This window comes from Diabrotica undecimpunctata, chromosome 7 (genome assembly GCF_040954645.1).
Source record: "Diabrotica undecimpunctata isolate CICGRU chromosome 7, icDiaUnde3, whole genome shotgun sequence".
Classification (NCBI taxonomy): Eukaryota; Metazoa; Arthropoda; class Insecta; order Coleoptera; family Chrysomelidae; genus Diabrotica; species Diabrotica undecimpunctata.
The window spans coordinates 144,712,061-144,727,464 of record NC_092809.1 but is presented as its reverse complement, the minus strand read 5'-3'; the positions used below and the strand labels follow the sequence as shown (position 1 = coordinate 144,727,464).

The following is a 15,404-nucleotide window of genomic DNA, read 5'->3' as shown; positions in this document are numbered from 1 at the left end:
GTTTGATACCAGAACAGCAACAATGCCTAATATCTGGAACAAAGACGAAGAATAAGAATACTTTCGTAATTGGTCTTATTGATTCTAGCCTCAATATTCACCAATATTTATTGGTGTGATATATTTGTGAAATCTTTTATTTATCTAAAAACGAAATCTTAGAATTAACAGCATGAGGCATCATAACGATGCTGAATATACCTTGTACGGAGCATTAGATCAATAATAAGGTGCTAAGAAAGAGGGTAACTGACGGAGAACTCTTGAAGATTGTAAAATAGAGAAAGTTGTTTAGAGAATGTTTATAAAGGAGACAAATACGTCAATAACTTTTTACGTCAATAATGGAAGGAACGCGCCGACCGTCAAGAATCTAGAGAACTGTTTGCCAAAGTAAAATACTTAACTAAAGAGTTCAGAGGGCATAGCAGCGACATGGGAACAATATTGTGAAATGTTGTTTCATAGTGACCATGAAGACGTGAATCCAGAAGAAATAAATGACGAAAAGGAACCACATATTTTAAAATCGGAAATAGAAACCGCAATAAAAAAATTAAAAACTGGAAAATCTCAAGAAGAAGACGGAATCACGGCGGAAGCACGTAAAGAAATGAGAGATATAGGAATTGAAGTAATGTTCAAACTGTGTAATGAAATCTGGAACACAGGACAATGGCCAGATGATTGGTGTAAGCTTACTTTCATACCCATTTATAAGAAAGGTTCACCAACTGACTGCAATAACTACCGCACTATAGCCCTGATCTCCCACGCAAGTAAAGTTCTGCTAACTATAATTAACGAGAGATTAAAATTAATATTTCTACCACAGATCCCACAAGAACAATGTGGATTTGTCCCTGGAAGAAGCACACGAGAACAAATTCTCAATCTCAGACAAATTATAGAAAAATCTAGAGAATTTAATCTAGAAACATATTTGTACTCGAAAGCGTTTGATAATGTAAAATGGCATAAAATGTGGGGAATACTAAGAGAAATGGGTACCCTGAACATCTAATATACCTACTGAAACAACTGTATATTAACAACACAGCAAACGTAAGAGTCAACAACATATACTCCGATAATTTTAAACTAAAAGCCGGTGTTCGTCAAGGATGTATTATCTCTTCCACGTTATTCAATATATACAGCGAACACATCATTCGCATTGTATTCGAAGGAAGGAGAAATATCAGTCGGAGGCCCAAAAATCAGCAATCTTCGCTATGCTGACGACACTTTAGTACTAGCATCATCAACAAATGACCTTGAATATGTGGCGACCTTCGCTTGATGCGAAGAAGAGATACGTCGACGCTTTACAATGGCCAGATCAGCAACGGTCAAACTTACTAATATCTGGAAAGGTACGGACATAACCATGAATACGAAACTGCGCCTAGTACGGACGCTTTTCTTTCCTATCGCTACCTATGCGTCAGAAACTTGGACCAATAAAAAGTCCGACTCACGACGTATAATAGCCTTTGAAATGTGGGTATATTGTAGAATGATGCACATACCCTGGACAGCACATCGCACAAATGTCTTAATATTGGCAGAACTTGACATCAATACTAGGCTTACCACAATCATCAACTAAAATATATTGAGGTACTTTGGACACACTATCAGACGAATGGAAGGCATGGAGAGGTTGGTGGTTGAAGGCAAGTTAGATGGTAAAAGAACTCGAGGAAAATCGCCACTCCAATGGTCAGACCAAATAAAGTGCGCTACCGGTTACTCTCTGTCTGAGGTAGCACACCGCGCCCAGGAGAGAGAAGAATGGATAGCAACCATTGGTCAAATACCATAATGTCACCACATCCTTACGAAGGATAAAGGATAGAGGAGGAGGAGGAAGGAAAGATTGGGTGACAAAGGAACTAGGGAGAACAAAATGCTCGTGGATAAAAATTTTATAGATTGGAAAAGCATGAACACTCGCTTATTATTAATAACGGCACAAAAGAGAAAACCTTTTGCCTTAACTATTGTGAACCTTTGGTAATGGAAAACGCACCCTAAGAAGAAGATTCACTATTAAATCAATTCTTATTTTGCTCTATGTTTCTGCGATACTTCTGAATAATAAATGCGACATTTATAGTAAAAATTAATATATTTCTTATCTGCCTTGTTTTCCTTGTTCCCATTATTCATTTATGTTTTTGTATTTTTTTTTGTTTATTCATATGTGGTCTCGGCTTCTTTAATTACAAAACAGCAAACAAGCCTACCAAATATGCTTCACTCACTCTTACAAAGCCATAACTGCCGAACTCTGAAAACGTATGTTTGTTTTAAAATCTTGTGCAATTTCACGAAGAAAATGTTGGAAAGGTAGTTTTCTGATAAGTAATTCCGTATTCGTCGATAACAGTTAATTTCACGAAAGGCTACGGTAGCTGGTCTGTAACGATGAGGTTTTTAAGTCATACAGTGGCAAGCGGATATTAGAATATTTTTCCCCCTTCACTTTTTCCGTTTATCTCTATTATTTAATTTATCAATTAATCTCTCTTATATTAACATGGTGGCACTAAGTACTGCCTTTCCAAATTCACTTTGTCGCTGACCTTGAGTATACACATAAACTGACCTTGAGATAATCTTTCTGTCTTTGTTGCCATGCCCTCTTTTCATGATTTGCGCATATTACGGCTAAAGTGAAATTAAGCCGTGTGGTTTATGGCCATGTAGATTGTGGCATTTCAGACCTAAAGAACTACAGACCTATTAGTTTGCTCTCCCATACATACAAACTATTCATGAAGATAATAACAAAACGGCTTGTGAACAAACTGGATAGTTACCAACCTTGTGAACAGGCTGGGTTCCGCTCCAGATACGGAACAAATGACAAATGATAGAAAAGTGTACAGAGTATAACAAGCCTATCTTTCTTATATTCGTAGATTATGAAAAGGCGTTTGATACTATAGATCATCATAAAATGCTTCGAGCATTGGCTGACTGCCGCATTGACTACCGATATATCTCATTGATTAAAAGTATTTACGAAACTGGTACAGCTTGTGTCCGCCTTCATGAAGATATCAAGAAGTTTTGAATAGAAAGTGGAATTAGACAGGGTGATAATATCTTCCCTAAATGTTCAAGCAAATGGAACGAGAGGATAACATGGGAATTAATATAAATCGGGAAGATCTGAACCACCTAAGATTTGTCGATGACATCGTTTTAATATCTGATAGAGTTGATAAAGCTACAAAAATGCTGCACACGCTTTATAAAGTGTCAAAAACAATTGATCTTAAAATTAACACCTCAAAGACAAAATTTATGACCAACCTTGTAGTCAGCTGTAAAATTCTGATTGACAGCCATAGCTTCGATCAAGTAATAGCTTACAAATATCTAGGGCATGAGATTCGCTTAGGCCGAGATAATCAGACAACTGAAATACAAAGAAGGATAGGTCTCACATGGGCTGCCTTTGGTAGATTGAATAACATTTTCAAGTCTGTTTTCCCAGTTTGTTTAAAAAGAAAGGTTTTTAACCAGTGTGTTTTTTCGGTTCTTACATATAGCGCAGAAACACTGACTCTGGCAAAAAGAACAATAGATAAAATAAGAGTAACACAACGCGCTATGGAAAGATCAATATTAGGTATTACCATCAGAGATAAAGTACCAAACCTAGAAATAAAAAGAAGAACAGGAATCAGGGATGCAGTTGAAAAAATAGCCATGGCTAAATGGGCTTGGGCCGGACATGTTGCCAGATTAACGGATGATAGATGGATCAGAAAGATTCTGGAATGGCGACCAAGGCAAGAGGCATATCGAAGCAGAGGACAACCCCCGACTAGATGGACGGATAGACAAGATAGAAATAGGTGGAAAATTTTACGGGAGGCCTACGTTCAGCAGTGGACAAATATAGGCTAATTGATGGTGAGATTGGGCCTCACACAGTTAAAGAATGGAGAACATTCATCCGCTCGCGCTTTCTAGTCTTTCCGGGAATATGATCTGGTCCAATTGCTCTACCTTTCTTTAAATCTTAAAGTGATTGAGCGGCTTCCTCGTTTGTTCTTTTGGTATTCACTGCTGTTACTGTTCATTTCTGTTTTCTGTCGTTTCACCTCTTGATCTTGTTCTGAAACGGGTCCTATTGCTAGTAAAAATATATTTAAGAAATAAATAAGGAAGACATTTAGTTAAAACATTTATTTAAAAATACATACAGTTTTCATTTTTTAACATGAGCTCTTTTTTAATAACAATGCAATAGAAGAATTCATTTCAGATGCCTAGATTTATATACATATTTAAACAATATACATTATTGTGATCATACACCTTACAATATTAACTTTTATATACATCATGTTTACTTATCGAAACCGAAAACTTGAAAAAACAATCCTGACATGAGAACATTACGTCGAAGTATTAAAAAATGTACCAAAGAACGGTTTCAGTCCCTCTCGAAGAGGGTAAGAAAATATTAAAAATGCGTGTTCTTCAAGCAGCACAATCACACCCTGCGGTTTTAAAAATGCCTAATTTATAGTTATTTTATTTTCCAGAAAATATTTTTCCACTGTTCAAACCTTCTTCTTTTCGTTTCTTCAAAATCGGCCAGTGGATACATTAAAAATCGGTATGATCTGCATGATCTACAATACAAAAACAAAGTAAATCAAATGTTGTTTTTATATATCAGACTTTATTAATAAACTCACGAAAGATCTTTCTCTTTCTCTCTTTCTCTGAAAAAAGCACTTTAAATAAATGAACCCTATTGTTCTTTTCCCATAATGGTTTGGGTGATATTTTTTAAGATATTGGTAATAATTTAAGGGTATATTTTATAGATTTCAGTCAATGGACTGGTACCTCTATAGTTTTCTCAATTACTACGGTTAGCTTTTTTAAACAGTGATGGAACTTGTGCCCTTTGTCACGTTTCAGGTATTTTGGATTATAGTCAATATTCTTAACTATATTAAGAGACGTCCACATTTTAGTAATATCTTTATTTAGTCTACTCTCCTAAAGGGTTTTTTGACCTCTTATAATAAGCCAGATAAAATAAAACAAGAATAAGAAATGGTGAATTATCAGCAAAGATAAAAGAAGCATAAGAACTTGAAATCATTTCAAAAAACAAGACGGAAGGAATATAGATTGGCCAAATCAACGACCAAAAATGATAGGAACCACTACCAGCTGTAAATCGTTCGCAATGTATGGCAAAAGCAATAGAGCAACAAGAAAATCATGTAGCAAACTAAATAGAAGTAAAACCAAGATAAATTAAAAAGTCATTAAGCGAAGAACATTTATCGACCAAATTGGCACAAACATATAATATTATGTCACTATATGAGAATGTGACTAGAAATAAATTCAAGAATTATCCAGGAATCATTGTAATACCATCTATGAGAAGACTAGATGTAAAAATCTTAAAGGAAAAGTTAGAAATAGACACAAGCGGAATAATTATAGAAGATTAAGCAGAGTTACAGCAAAAGGCACTAACAGATAACATAATTATATCGATCTGGTAAATCTACAAACTCAGCTTTCGATGATCTAAATGGGCTTATCTCAAAGTAAATAAAGGACAAAGAGATAGTAATAGCCGTTTTTTAGATATTGAAGGGGCATTTAATAATATTACTACTAACTTTTTGATAAAAGCAATAAGTAAAAGAGCCAGACCTGCGGTAATATACAGATGGATAAGAGCATCTCTGGAGAATAAGATAGTTATATTCACTCTAAGTAAAACAACCTTGGCCAACCTTGGTAGTCTGGTCTACACAGGAGAGACTAATAGTCAATGCTCAAAAAACACAAATTATCAACTTTACAAAAAAGACAGCATTACAAAGCCTAAAACCATTGGTGCTGGGAGGAACAGAGATTCGTTTTGCCAAAGAAACAAAATACCTAGGGGCATATTTTACCTAGTCTTACATGGAATACTCACATACTGAAAACCATATAGAAAGCTACTATGTACGTGGGCAGATGTAGAAGATTGTGCGGTAAGAATTGGGGGCCCAGCCCCAAAATGACCCTCTGGTTATAAACAAGGATTATTAGACCAATAACCTATGGGTCTGTGACGTGGTGGACAAAGACGCAGCAAGTGAGACCATTAAGGCTGCTAAGTAATATACAAAGGCTAGCATGCCTGTATATTACAAGAGCCATAAAAACAACTCCTCCAGCGATGTTGAAAGTCCTGTTCTATCTACCACCACTTCATATCTTTATACAGGGCGAAGCTGGCTCTGTGATGCACAGATTAATAGATAGTCAGCAACAGATGAGCTAAGCTCATAGTTCTGACAATAGAAAGCTAATCGAGGAGTTAAAAGCAAATATTGTAATGGGGCAACCAATGAATGCAACAGCTACGAGATATAGCTTTGACAATAAATTCAAAATTAATATACCAAGCAGGGAAGACTGGAAGAACGGTGTACTCATACAAGCGGAAGCTATCTGGTATACTAATGACTCAACAATATCGATGGGTGTAGGAGCCGGTATAGTAGGGACAAAGCATTATTAGATAAACTTATCGGGATACAGTTCCCCATAAGTCTATCTAATAATGTAAAAATTTTCCAGGCGGAAATAACGGCAATCCGCCACTGTCAATTCTAAGCTAGTATAGGATTGAGTGGGTGCCCTAAATAAACTAGGAGACCGTAATAAGGTTACGGTAGTCTAGGTACCGATGAACGAGGGTCATATGGGCAATGAAAACGCCTATGGAATGGCCAAACAACATTCATTAATGCAATTCATTGGGCCGGACCTTCTGCTCTGTTGAAAAGGCAGAATGACTACAAGGAAAGTGGATAGCTCACAAATCTCTGGCATGGTGGAAGAATTCATCAGGCCAAAGACAGGTGAAACAGTTCACTATAGAACATTCGCCAAAATTTACAGCAGACCTAATAAGTGAAGACAGGAAAACAGTCAAAGCCATAGTAGGTCGGGTAACAGGGCACTGCAAGCTGAATAGTCAGTTGCAGCTGATGGGATCGGCAGATGATGATCTATGCAGATTCTGTCACATAGAGGAAGAAACAGCAGAACACATTTTGTGTCAGTGTGGCAGATTGGTAAATGTTGCGGTTCTTTGCATTAGACGAAGAAAAGCCACTGGCAAAGAGCTACATGGAAGGTTCAGTCTCAAAGTTACTAGATCTTTTAAAAATGGTCCAAGCCTGGAGAATATCATACCTACATTTTTCTAAATACCTTTTTTTATATCTGTACCATAATGGAATTATTAATGTTAGACCAATGTCGGTCTAACACTCACCCTATATATATATATATATATATATATATATATATATATATATATATATATATATATATATATATATATATATAAACATAAATATAAAGATAAATAAAATATTAGATAAATAGTTAGTTTCAAGACAAAAAAGCTGAAAAACAAAACAAAAAAAAACATGCCAAATAACTTTTTAAATAGCAAACTACACCTTTTCTTATCATTACATTTAGTAAAAAGAACAAATAAAAACTGTCACTCATCGTTAAGCTCAAACACGTTACCAAAAAACTATAATACAGTACAAAGGGCAAAAATACTGAGTTATTACAATGTAAGATGAAATTAGTAAAATGTTTGAATGCAATAAAAATATTTTTTCAAATTCTAAGGTGGAGTCTACTCCAAAAAGTTTATAAAAAGATTAAAAACACGTGAGCTTATCTATGAATTTTTCAAAAATAGGACTTGAAATTAAAAAAATATTTTTATTTAAAATCCATAGATGTTTCTAGCTGTTTTAAATCAAGTACAAAGGAGATTTGATTTAAAAAAAAATATGTCATGTAAGTAGCACGACGCCAGTGTTTTAGCAAAAATATTTTTGAGCAATTTCGCGCCAGGTGAACAAAGTTAAGAACCCGAAAATGTTCCACTTTTCTGAAATTTTGATTACGTGTTCTTTTGGGATTTTACGGGGCAATAAAATTTTTCGCAAAATCGGTGGTAATAAAGTATGAAAGTTAACTTTAAAAACAACTTTGTTTTAGGTCTAAGAAACATTCTAAAAAGTTGAATTTCGATATAAAATTTTGTTTTAATACGATGGTTCTACCAAAACTATCATGTATTATGGGACTTAAGAGCATTGTACTTTGTAGGAGTAAAGAGATGTCTCGGAGACACTCTTAACAAATATAATATGGCATACCAGCTATACAAGAGGTTCGCTGGAAAGGAGCCGGTATTCACCAGAAGCATTTGAATACAATCTACTATAGCTGCCATCAAACGCAACATATCTTTGGTGTAGGCTTTGTAATGAGCAAAAGAGTTAATAACCTAATAATAGGTTTTGACGCTAAATATGTGTCCTAAGATTACGTGGAACATTCTTTAGCTACAGTCTCATAAATGCACATGCCCCCACTCATTGTATGGGAAATTAGAACAAACATATAGACAATGTCCCAATAACGGCTTTAAGTTGATATTGGGGACATAAACGCTAACGTAGGACAAGAACAGATATACAGACCAAACATAGGACCTTATAGCATACAAAAAGAATGCAATGCTAATGGGACGAGGCTTGTAAATTTCGCAGCATCTTTGAAGATGATAATCAGTAGTATATACTTCAAACATAAGTGTATAAAGTGACATGGATATCCCCAGATCAACAGACCCAAAATCAGATAGACCACGAATGAAAACACATATCTTCTTTATGTGCCGGCTTCTACCGAAGGTTGGCGACCATCAAACAATAGGTTTCTCTGTTTTGTGCCGCATGTATTATGTTCGCAGCTTTGAAACCATTCTCTCAAGTTTCTCAGCCAGGATTTCTTCTTTCTGCCCAAACCTCTTCTACCTTCATTCTTGCCTTCCACGATAAGCTGTAGCAGACTGTACTTATCATTACGGAACACATGGCCCAGGTATGACGCTTTCCTCCTTTTAACAGTTGTTAACAATTCCACCTCTTTACCTATTCGTCTTAATACCTCTGTGTTGGTCACTCTGTCTGTCCAAGGTATTCTCAGTATGCGTCGATACAGCCACATTTCTAGAGCCGATAACTTCTTTATAGTTGCTGCTGTTAATGTCCATCCTTCAACTCCGTAAAGTAGCGTAGAGAGTACGTAGCATTTCGTGGCGCGCCGTCGGAGGTTAACGCTGAGGTGGCGGTTGCTTAAGAGCTTTCTCATTTTGATGAATTTGGATCTTACTATTCCAATTCGGATCTTAATCTCTACGTCTGGGTCTCACTTATCATTTACTGTATATCCCAGATATTTAAATCGGTGTACTCTTTCAATACGTTCGGCTTCAATATTCAGGTCGATATGTTGAATATTCTTTTTACTGATCACCATAAATTTAGTTTTCATTCTATTGATCTTCAGTCCAAATTGGTTGCCAATTGTATTTACTCTATTTAGCATCATCTGTAAATCTTCGATGTTATCGGCCAGTATAACAGTATCAACTGCATATCGAAAATTACTTATTGGTACGCTATTAATCTTGATGCCCTCGTTATACTCTTCCAGTGCCTCTAGAAATATTTGTTCCGTGTACAGCTTACTCCAACCAAACCATATTCAATGTAGATAAGTTAAATCTGGTTTGTCTGTGATAGGAAGTCTAATCGAAAAGCTTGGGTGACAGATTCCCTTTTTGAAGACGGACTTGGTCATCACTTCATACCTGAAGTCAAACGTCGTTGTCGATCTAAACAAATTCAATTTAAAGTGATGCTTGTGATCGACAACGCACCAGATCATCCTCCTGTAAGTTCACTTAGTTTTGATCCACGTGTGACAGTTGAATTTTTACCACCTAATACAACCAGCTTAATTCAATCGATGAATCATTGAGTTATTAAAACATTCATAGCTTATTACATCAAACGATCATTTGCATGCCTGCATGAAGTTATTAAGAAAAACAACGAGCTCTCTTATTAAACATTTTTGTGTGAATTGCTATTTTTTTACCTTTAGGTAAATTACGAAATTATACCCCGACCTACGCGAATTCGACTTAATGATAATCGCTCAGTCCCACCTATCGCGTAAGTTCGAGGTATTACTGTACTTGCATTCCTATGTTTGATTGACTTGAAGAAAACATTTGACAGAGTAATACTTAAAGATGTAATACATCTCTTGTATAACAAAGAGATCCCGCTGAATATTATAAAAACAATTGAAAACGTCTATCAAAACAATGAGGTGGAAATCAGAATAGATGGTCAACTTACAGAGTTTGTAAATACAGGCAATGGAATAAGACCTATTCTATGCCATGATTCATACATGGATGAAGTCATACAGAATAGGGAACAATGAAATTAAAATTCTCTTTTCGCGGACGATGCAATATTAATTGCCCAAAATAAAAGTTCACAGATTTAATCACAGCTATGGAGAAGTTGAAAAATAAGTAATAGATTAAGTACAAAGAGGAAATAGATTAGCAAGATGCCTTAATAACACTATATGGTGTAACCGACACATTAACTGGGAGATGAAATCAAGAACCTGTGAAGCCAGTATAAAATAAATAATGACTTACGCATGAGAAACAAGACTTAATACAGCTAAAACACAGAGAATACTGGAAACTGCAGGAATGAGAACATCATCATCATCTTTGGCTCGACAATCCTCTGTGGATCTTGGCCTGCTCTAAGATTCGTCGCCATTCTGTTCGGTTTCTGGCAACATGTTGCCATCTTCTGATTTTTAATATCCGTAAGTCGGTTTCAACTCAATATAACCACCTAATTCGCCGTCGGCCTTTGCTTCTTCTTCCTACAGGTGTTCCTGTGGTTAGCTTTTTAGCAATCGTATTTTCTGGCATTCGTATTATGTGTCCAGCCCATCACTGGATTTAAATAAACGTTATGACATCTGGCTCATCAAAGAGCTGATACAATTCAAAATTGTATCAGCTCTTGCAGAAATGAGAACACTCAGAAGAATTACAGAAAACACGCTGAGACCGAAGAGGGAGTGACGAGATTACTAGTGACAAAATGTAATGTACAGGGTATAAATGAGTGGACATTAAATAAAAAAAAAGAGTGGAACAATCACATCAGTAGAAGGCTGACACAAGAGTCGTTAAAATAGCAAAAGACAAATCGCCAAGTGGTTGAAAAAGTATCGACCGACCGCCCAAGAGACGGAGTGACAATCGCCAATAAACAAACAAAATTGCTCATATAAAGGAAGAAGTATTATTTTTTTATGAAATTAAAACTATTATTTTTATATAAAAATAAAACACTGACGGACGTTAAAAAGATAATCTATTTTTTTAAGTGACATAAAGAAATGATTATAAAAAAATGTGTCTTTTAGATAAAATTTACGAAGAATTTGAATTTGAGCTGCATTTTTTATATATTAAATAATTAAACTAAAAAACAAAAAAAAGGGCATTATTTATGTAAAACTTTCCCAGTTCTAAATTTAAGCTAAAATTTTTTTTAGAAAGTCAAAGTAAACTAGGAAAATTGTGCTAAATACAAATTAAATAAATTCTAATCTTGTATTTTGTTGACAATTTAAGAGGTCTTATTGACTGATAGTGCTGAAAAGCTGCACTATTATTTTTTTGACGATAAAAACAAAGTAAGAAAAATTTCGGACAAATTGAAGAGTACCTCGTTCCTAATTTTGCTCACTTGGTGTGGAATTACCCTATATTTGTTATTTTTCGTACAAATTGAAGGCTAATACGTTAACTATGGAAATAATAATCAACTAGTACAGCTAAATTTTGTTTATTACATCAGACGAAATTAATGAGTAATTTCTACATTCTGCATTTGTACTTGTTTTAATTAGCTAGTCTGAAGCCTACTAAAAAACTAAAATTTTCTACCAAAAATGCCACTTGATTTTGAATCAACAATTGTACCTCTAATTAAAACCGGGTCCAACAAATTATCAATTTTTCGCTTAAAGTCCCTTTGGATTATCAAGAGACTCTCGTTACATCGTTCGTATCTAAGGGAGGTTTGTCAGGAATGGGACTAGAAGAGTTTTCTAAAAGTCTGATAAGTTTCTTGTGGATGTTCTTAGAGGATAATACCTTGGGGCACTTTATTATAGAGCTCAATCCACCTCCTGGTTTGTTGCTTGATAATTCTTGCAGAACTTTGAAGGCTTTTGAAGGAAATATGTCAAAGTTTTCTTCACTCTTATCCCACGTTTCGTAGTATTGCTTATAATCGTCATAATTAGATCCGAACTCTTGCGGTGTTTGGACACTTGTGGAATATCCAGAAAGAGTATCTGTAACCTCCATATCTTCTTGTAATATTTTTACGGCAGCTGCATATAACTTTTCTTTAGGTAAGTTCTTAAATGCTTGTCCTTTTTTGAGTTTTAGTAAACTATCCACCAACTCGTTAACTAGTCGTTCATTTACTGGAGTTTTAGCGTCGTTTAAATTCAGGTCTAAAGGTTGCTTGCTTTCTTCAGCCTCTTCAGCGTCCTCGTTATTACATTCTTCTTGTAGTAGTTTAAATAGTCTTGAATGTGTAGCTGCTCTTTGGTATTTCGTGAGTTTTCTCAACTCAGGAAACTCTTCTGTGTCTGATATATGCCTACTCATGTCTGAGGTAACCCCTGAATCTACTTCTTCTTCTTCACTGAACTCTTCAAAAGATTTTAGGCTACTTTTTGAAGAAGCTGTTTTGCTTCTGTTGGTTGAATCGTTTATAGAAATCTTATCCTTACTTGACTCTTTAGTGTCATCCGATAATAGTCTTCTCTTGGAGTTAATACTTTCTCTTAAAGCTTGGATTCGGTCTTTTATAGTAGGTATTTTAACATCAGCGTCGTCATCGAGTCTCACAAGATTGTTGTTGGATTCTTTATCGTCTTTCTCTGAAGCAGAAGAATCAGATGTGTCACCAGATTCTTCGGTATGTGATTCATTAGTGGAAGACTTATTATCATCGCTTATATCTTCAGTAACTATTTGGGTTTCAACAACAGGTGTTGAGCTCAAACTAGAATTATACTTAATATAATTAGTAGAACCCTCAACCGCTTCTTCTGTTTTAATATTTACTTTCAAATCTTCCAATGAACCGCAAGACAGCCTCTTTATTTTGTTCTCCAAATCATCCAGAGATTCTCTATTAAAGTTTTCAAATGATGTCCAAGTAAACCTTTTTTCTGCGTCCAAATTTTTTTCCTCTACAGATCTAGTTCTTCTAAACTTAACAGGTTCGTTAGCTTTTTCGTTATTTAGTCTTGAATTTAAGTTCCAAAAACCAGTCTCTTTCTGAATTTGTTCCAATATACCTACAAAATTATCAACTTTTATAAGACTTCCAGTTGATTCTGCCTGGATATCTTCTAACGATTCGTATATACTTCTAGGTCTAGATTTTGGTTCTGATTGGAGGTCTTCTAAAGATTGGTATATACTTTGAGGTCTAGACAAGCTTTCTTTAACTTCTGTTTCTGTATGTACAATATTGTTTTTCTTTTTAATTCTTCGTACCACTGTATATTCTGTGTAGTTGTTACTTTCTTCATTACAATTTTTAATTACGTTTGTATTCGTATTAGTAACCTCTGAACTATACTTATTACTTTCTTCAATATAATTTTTAGTTGTATTTTTATTTATATTGTTAATATCTGTGCTATAGTTACTTACTGTATCCTCTTCATGTATTTCTAAATTATCTATTCTATCATTTTCTACATCACTAACTTTAATACTAATTATATCTTCAGTGTCTGAATTATCACTTTCTACTATATCTTCATTGGCAGCATGTGCATTGAAAATATTTTTTTTCTCTACGTTTGCATTATCAAAAAGTTGTGTTTTCTTTCGTGGTGGTAAATCGTCGTCTTCTTTTCCTATTATTCCCCACCAATCTTCACTGTCATTACTTTTTATGTCATCATCGTCCTGTTCACAATCTTCTACATTAACGTCATTTTCTTTGTAAGGTTCTACTGGTATTTCTTCATTATCTTTATTATAGTCGTTTGAAGTACTTTCTTGTTTACTGTCGTCCAATTCTGGTTTACTGCAGTTTATAATATTTTCTTCTTCATTATCTTTATCATAGTCATCTGAAGTACTTTCGTGTTTACTCTCATCCGATTCTGGTTTACTGTAGTCTACAATGTCTTCTTCTGGGTCACTTCTTTCTGCTAGAGTAGTAGTATCACTCATAGTACTCATACTTCTTATTCTAGATTCTGTCCTTTCACTCTCTTCCATAATAACACTAAGTTGGTGCGGATAGGCATCGTCTTCATAACATATAGAACTGGCATCATCAATTTCGTCATTGGACTCACCCGAGTAATCATCTTCTTGCATTTCTTCTTTAGAAATATCTTCGTCGCTACTGTACGTGTTAAGGGAAATAATGTTTGTTATAGATTTCATAGACTGAAGTGGATTTTTCTGTAAATGTGCACTATATTCATCATCTGTTTCTGTATCAGTTTCACAGTCTGTAGTACTTTCGATTTTTTCTTCCATTGGTTTGGTTACAACTTCAGTTACTACTAAAGTTGGTGTTAGCAGTGCCTTTGCTCCAGAATCATTTGTAATTTTCTTTTGATTTTCTGTGACCTTTTTGCATTTAGTTCCCTTTTCATCCAATGAAGAATAACCGTTAATGGTACTATCAGTGTCGCTGTTGGCATATCGTGGTGGATAAGGAGGGTACATTGGTGGATATCCATAATAGTAATGATAATAGTAAGGATCATAGTATGGTAAATATTCCTGTGATATGCTACTTTCATCTACATCAGTACTGTCTTGTTCTGAAGGGTAATATGGATCGCACCCATACCAAGGAGGTGGTATTGGCTTTTGTGGTGGCATCTCTTTGCCGCTATCAGTCGAGTTGGGTGAAGGACAATAAGGAGGCATATACCCCCAATAAGGGAGAGGAGTATGGCGACCAGATTTTGCTGGAGAGGTACTTCGAGAAACACTACTTCTAGGGGTTGATTTTTTGGTAGGGGTTTCTTCGGGATAGGATTCAGGGTAATAGTAACGGTAATAATCGTACCAGTAGGGAGGGTAAGGATAAGGGGGATAATGGGGAGGGTACACCCATTCATCGTATGGGGTTTCTTCGTTTTGCTCTTCTACATTGGCTATAAAAAAATTTAAATTTTAAATTTTTCGTTTTTAAATTTGGAATTTGGAAATATCTTTTTATTTTCTCTAAGTAGGCATTTCAAAAAAACCTCTGTTAGTTTGCATGATATGATCATGCGAACTTTTGGAAATGAATTTGGAAAAATATTTTTGCTCAATTTAGAAATTAATAATGATACAACATCTTAACATCCAT

General features: G+C 35.1%; 1 protein-coding gene across 3 annotated transcripts in view; it reads right to left on the bottom strand.

The window, feature by feature from the left end:
• Positions 1-4,194: 4,194 nt before the first annotated feature.
• The window catches only part of LOC140445973 (uncharacterized), a 151,897-nt gene continuing 140,687 nt past the window's right edge, over positions 4,195-15,404 (bottom strand). For all 3 annotated transcript variants that reach the window (XM_072538443.1, XM_072538444.1, XM_072538445.1), the window contains exons 10-11: positions 11,972-15,204; positions 4,195-4,661 (exon numbers count right to left, since the gene is read on the bottom strand). In XM_072538443.1, the coding sequence (XP_072394544.1) occupies positions 12,032-15,204 (3,173 nt within the window). In that variant the 3' untranslated portion in view covers positions 4,195-4,661; positions 11,972-12,031. The remainder of the gene's footprint in view (positions 4,662-11,971; positions 15,205-15,404) is intronic.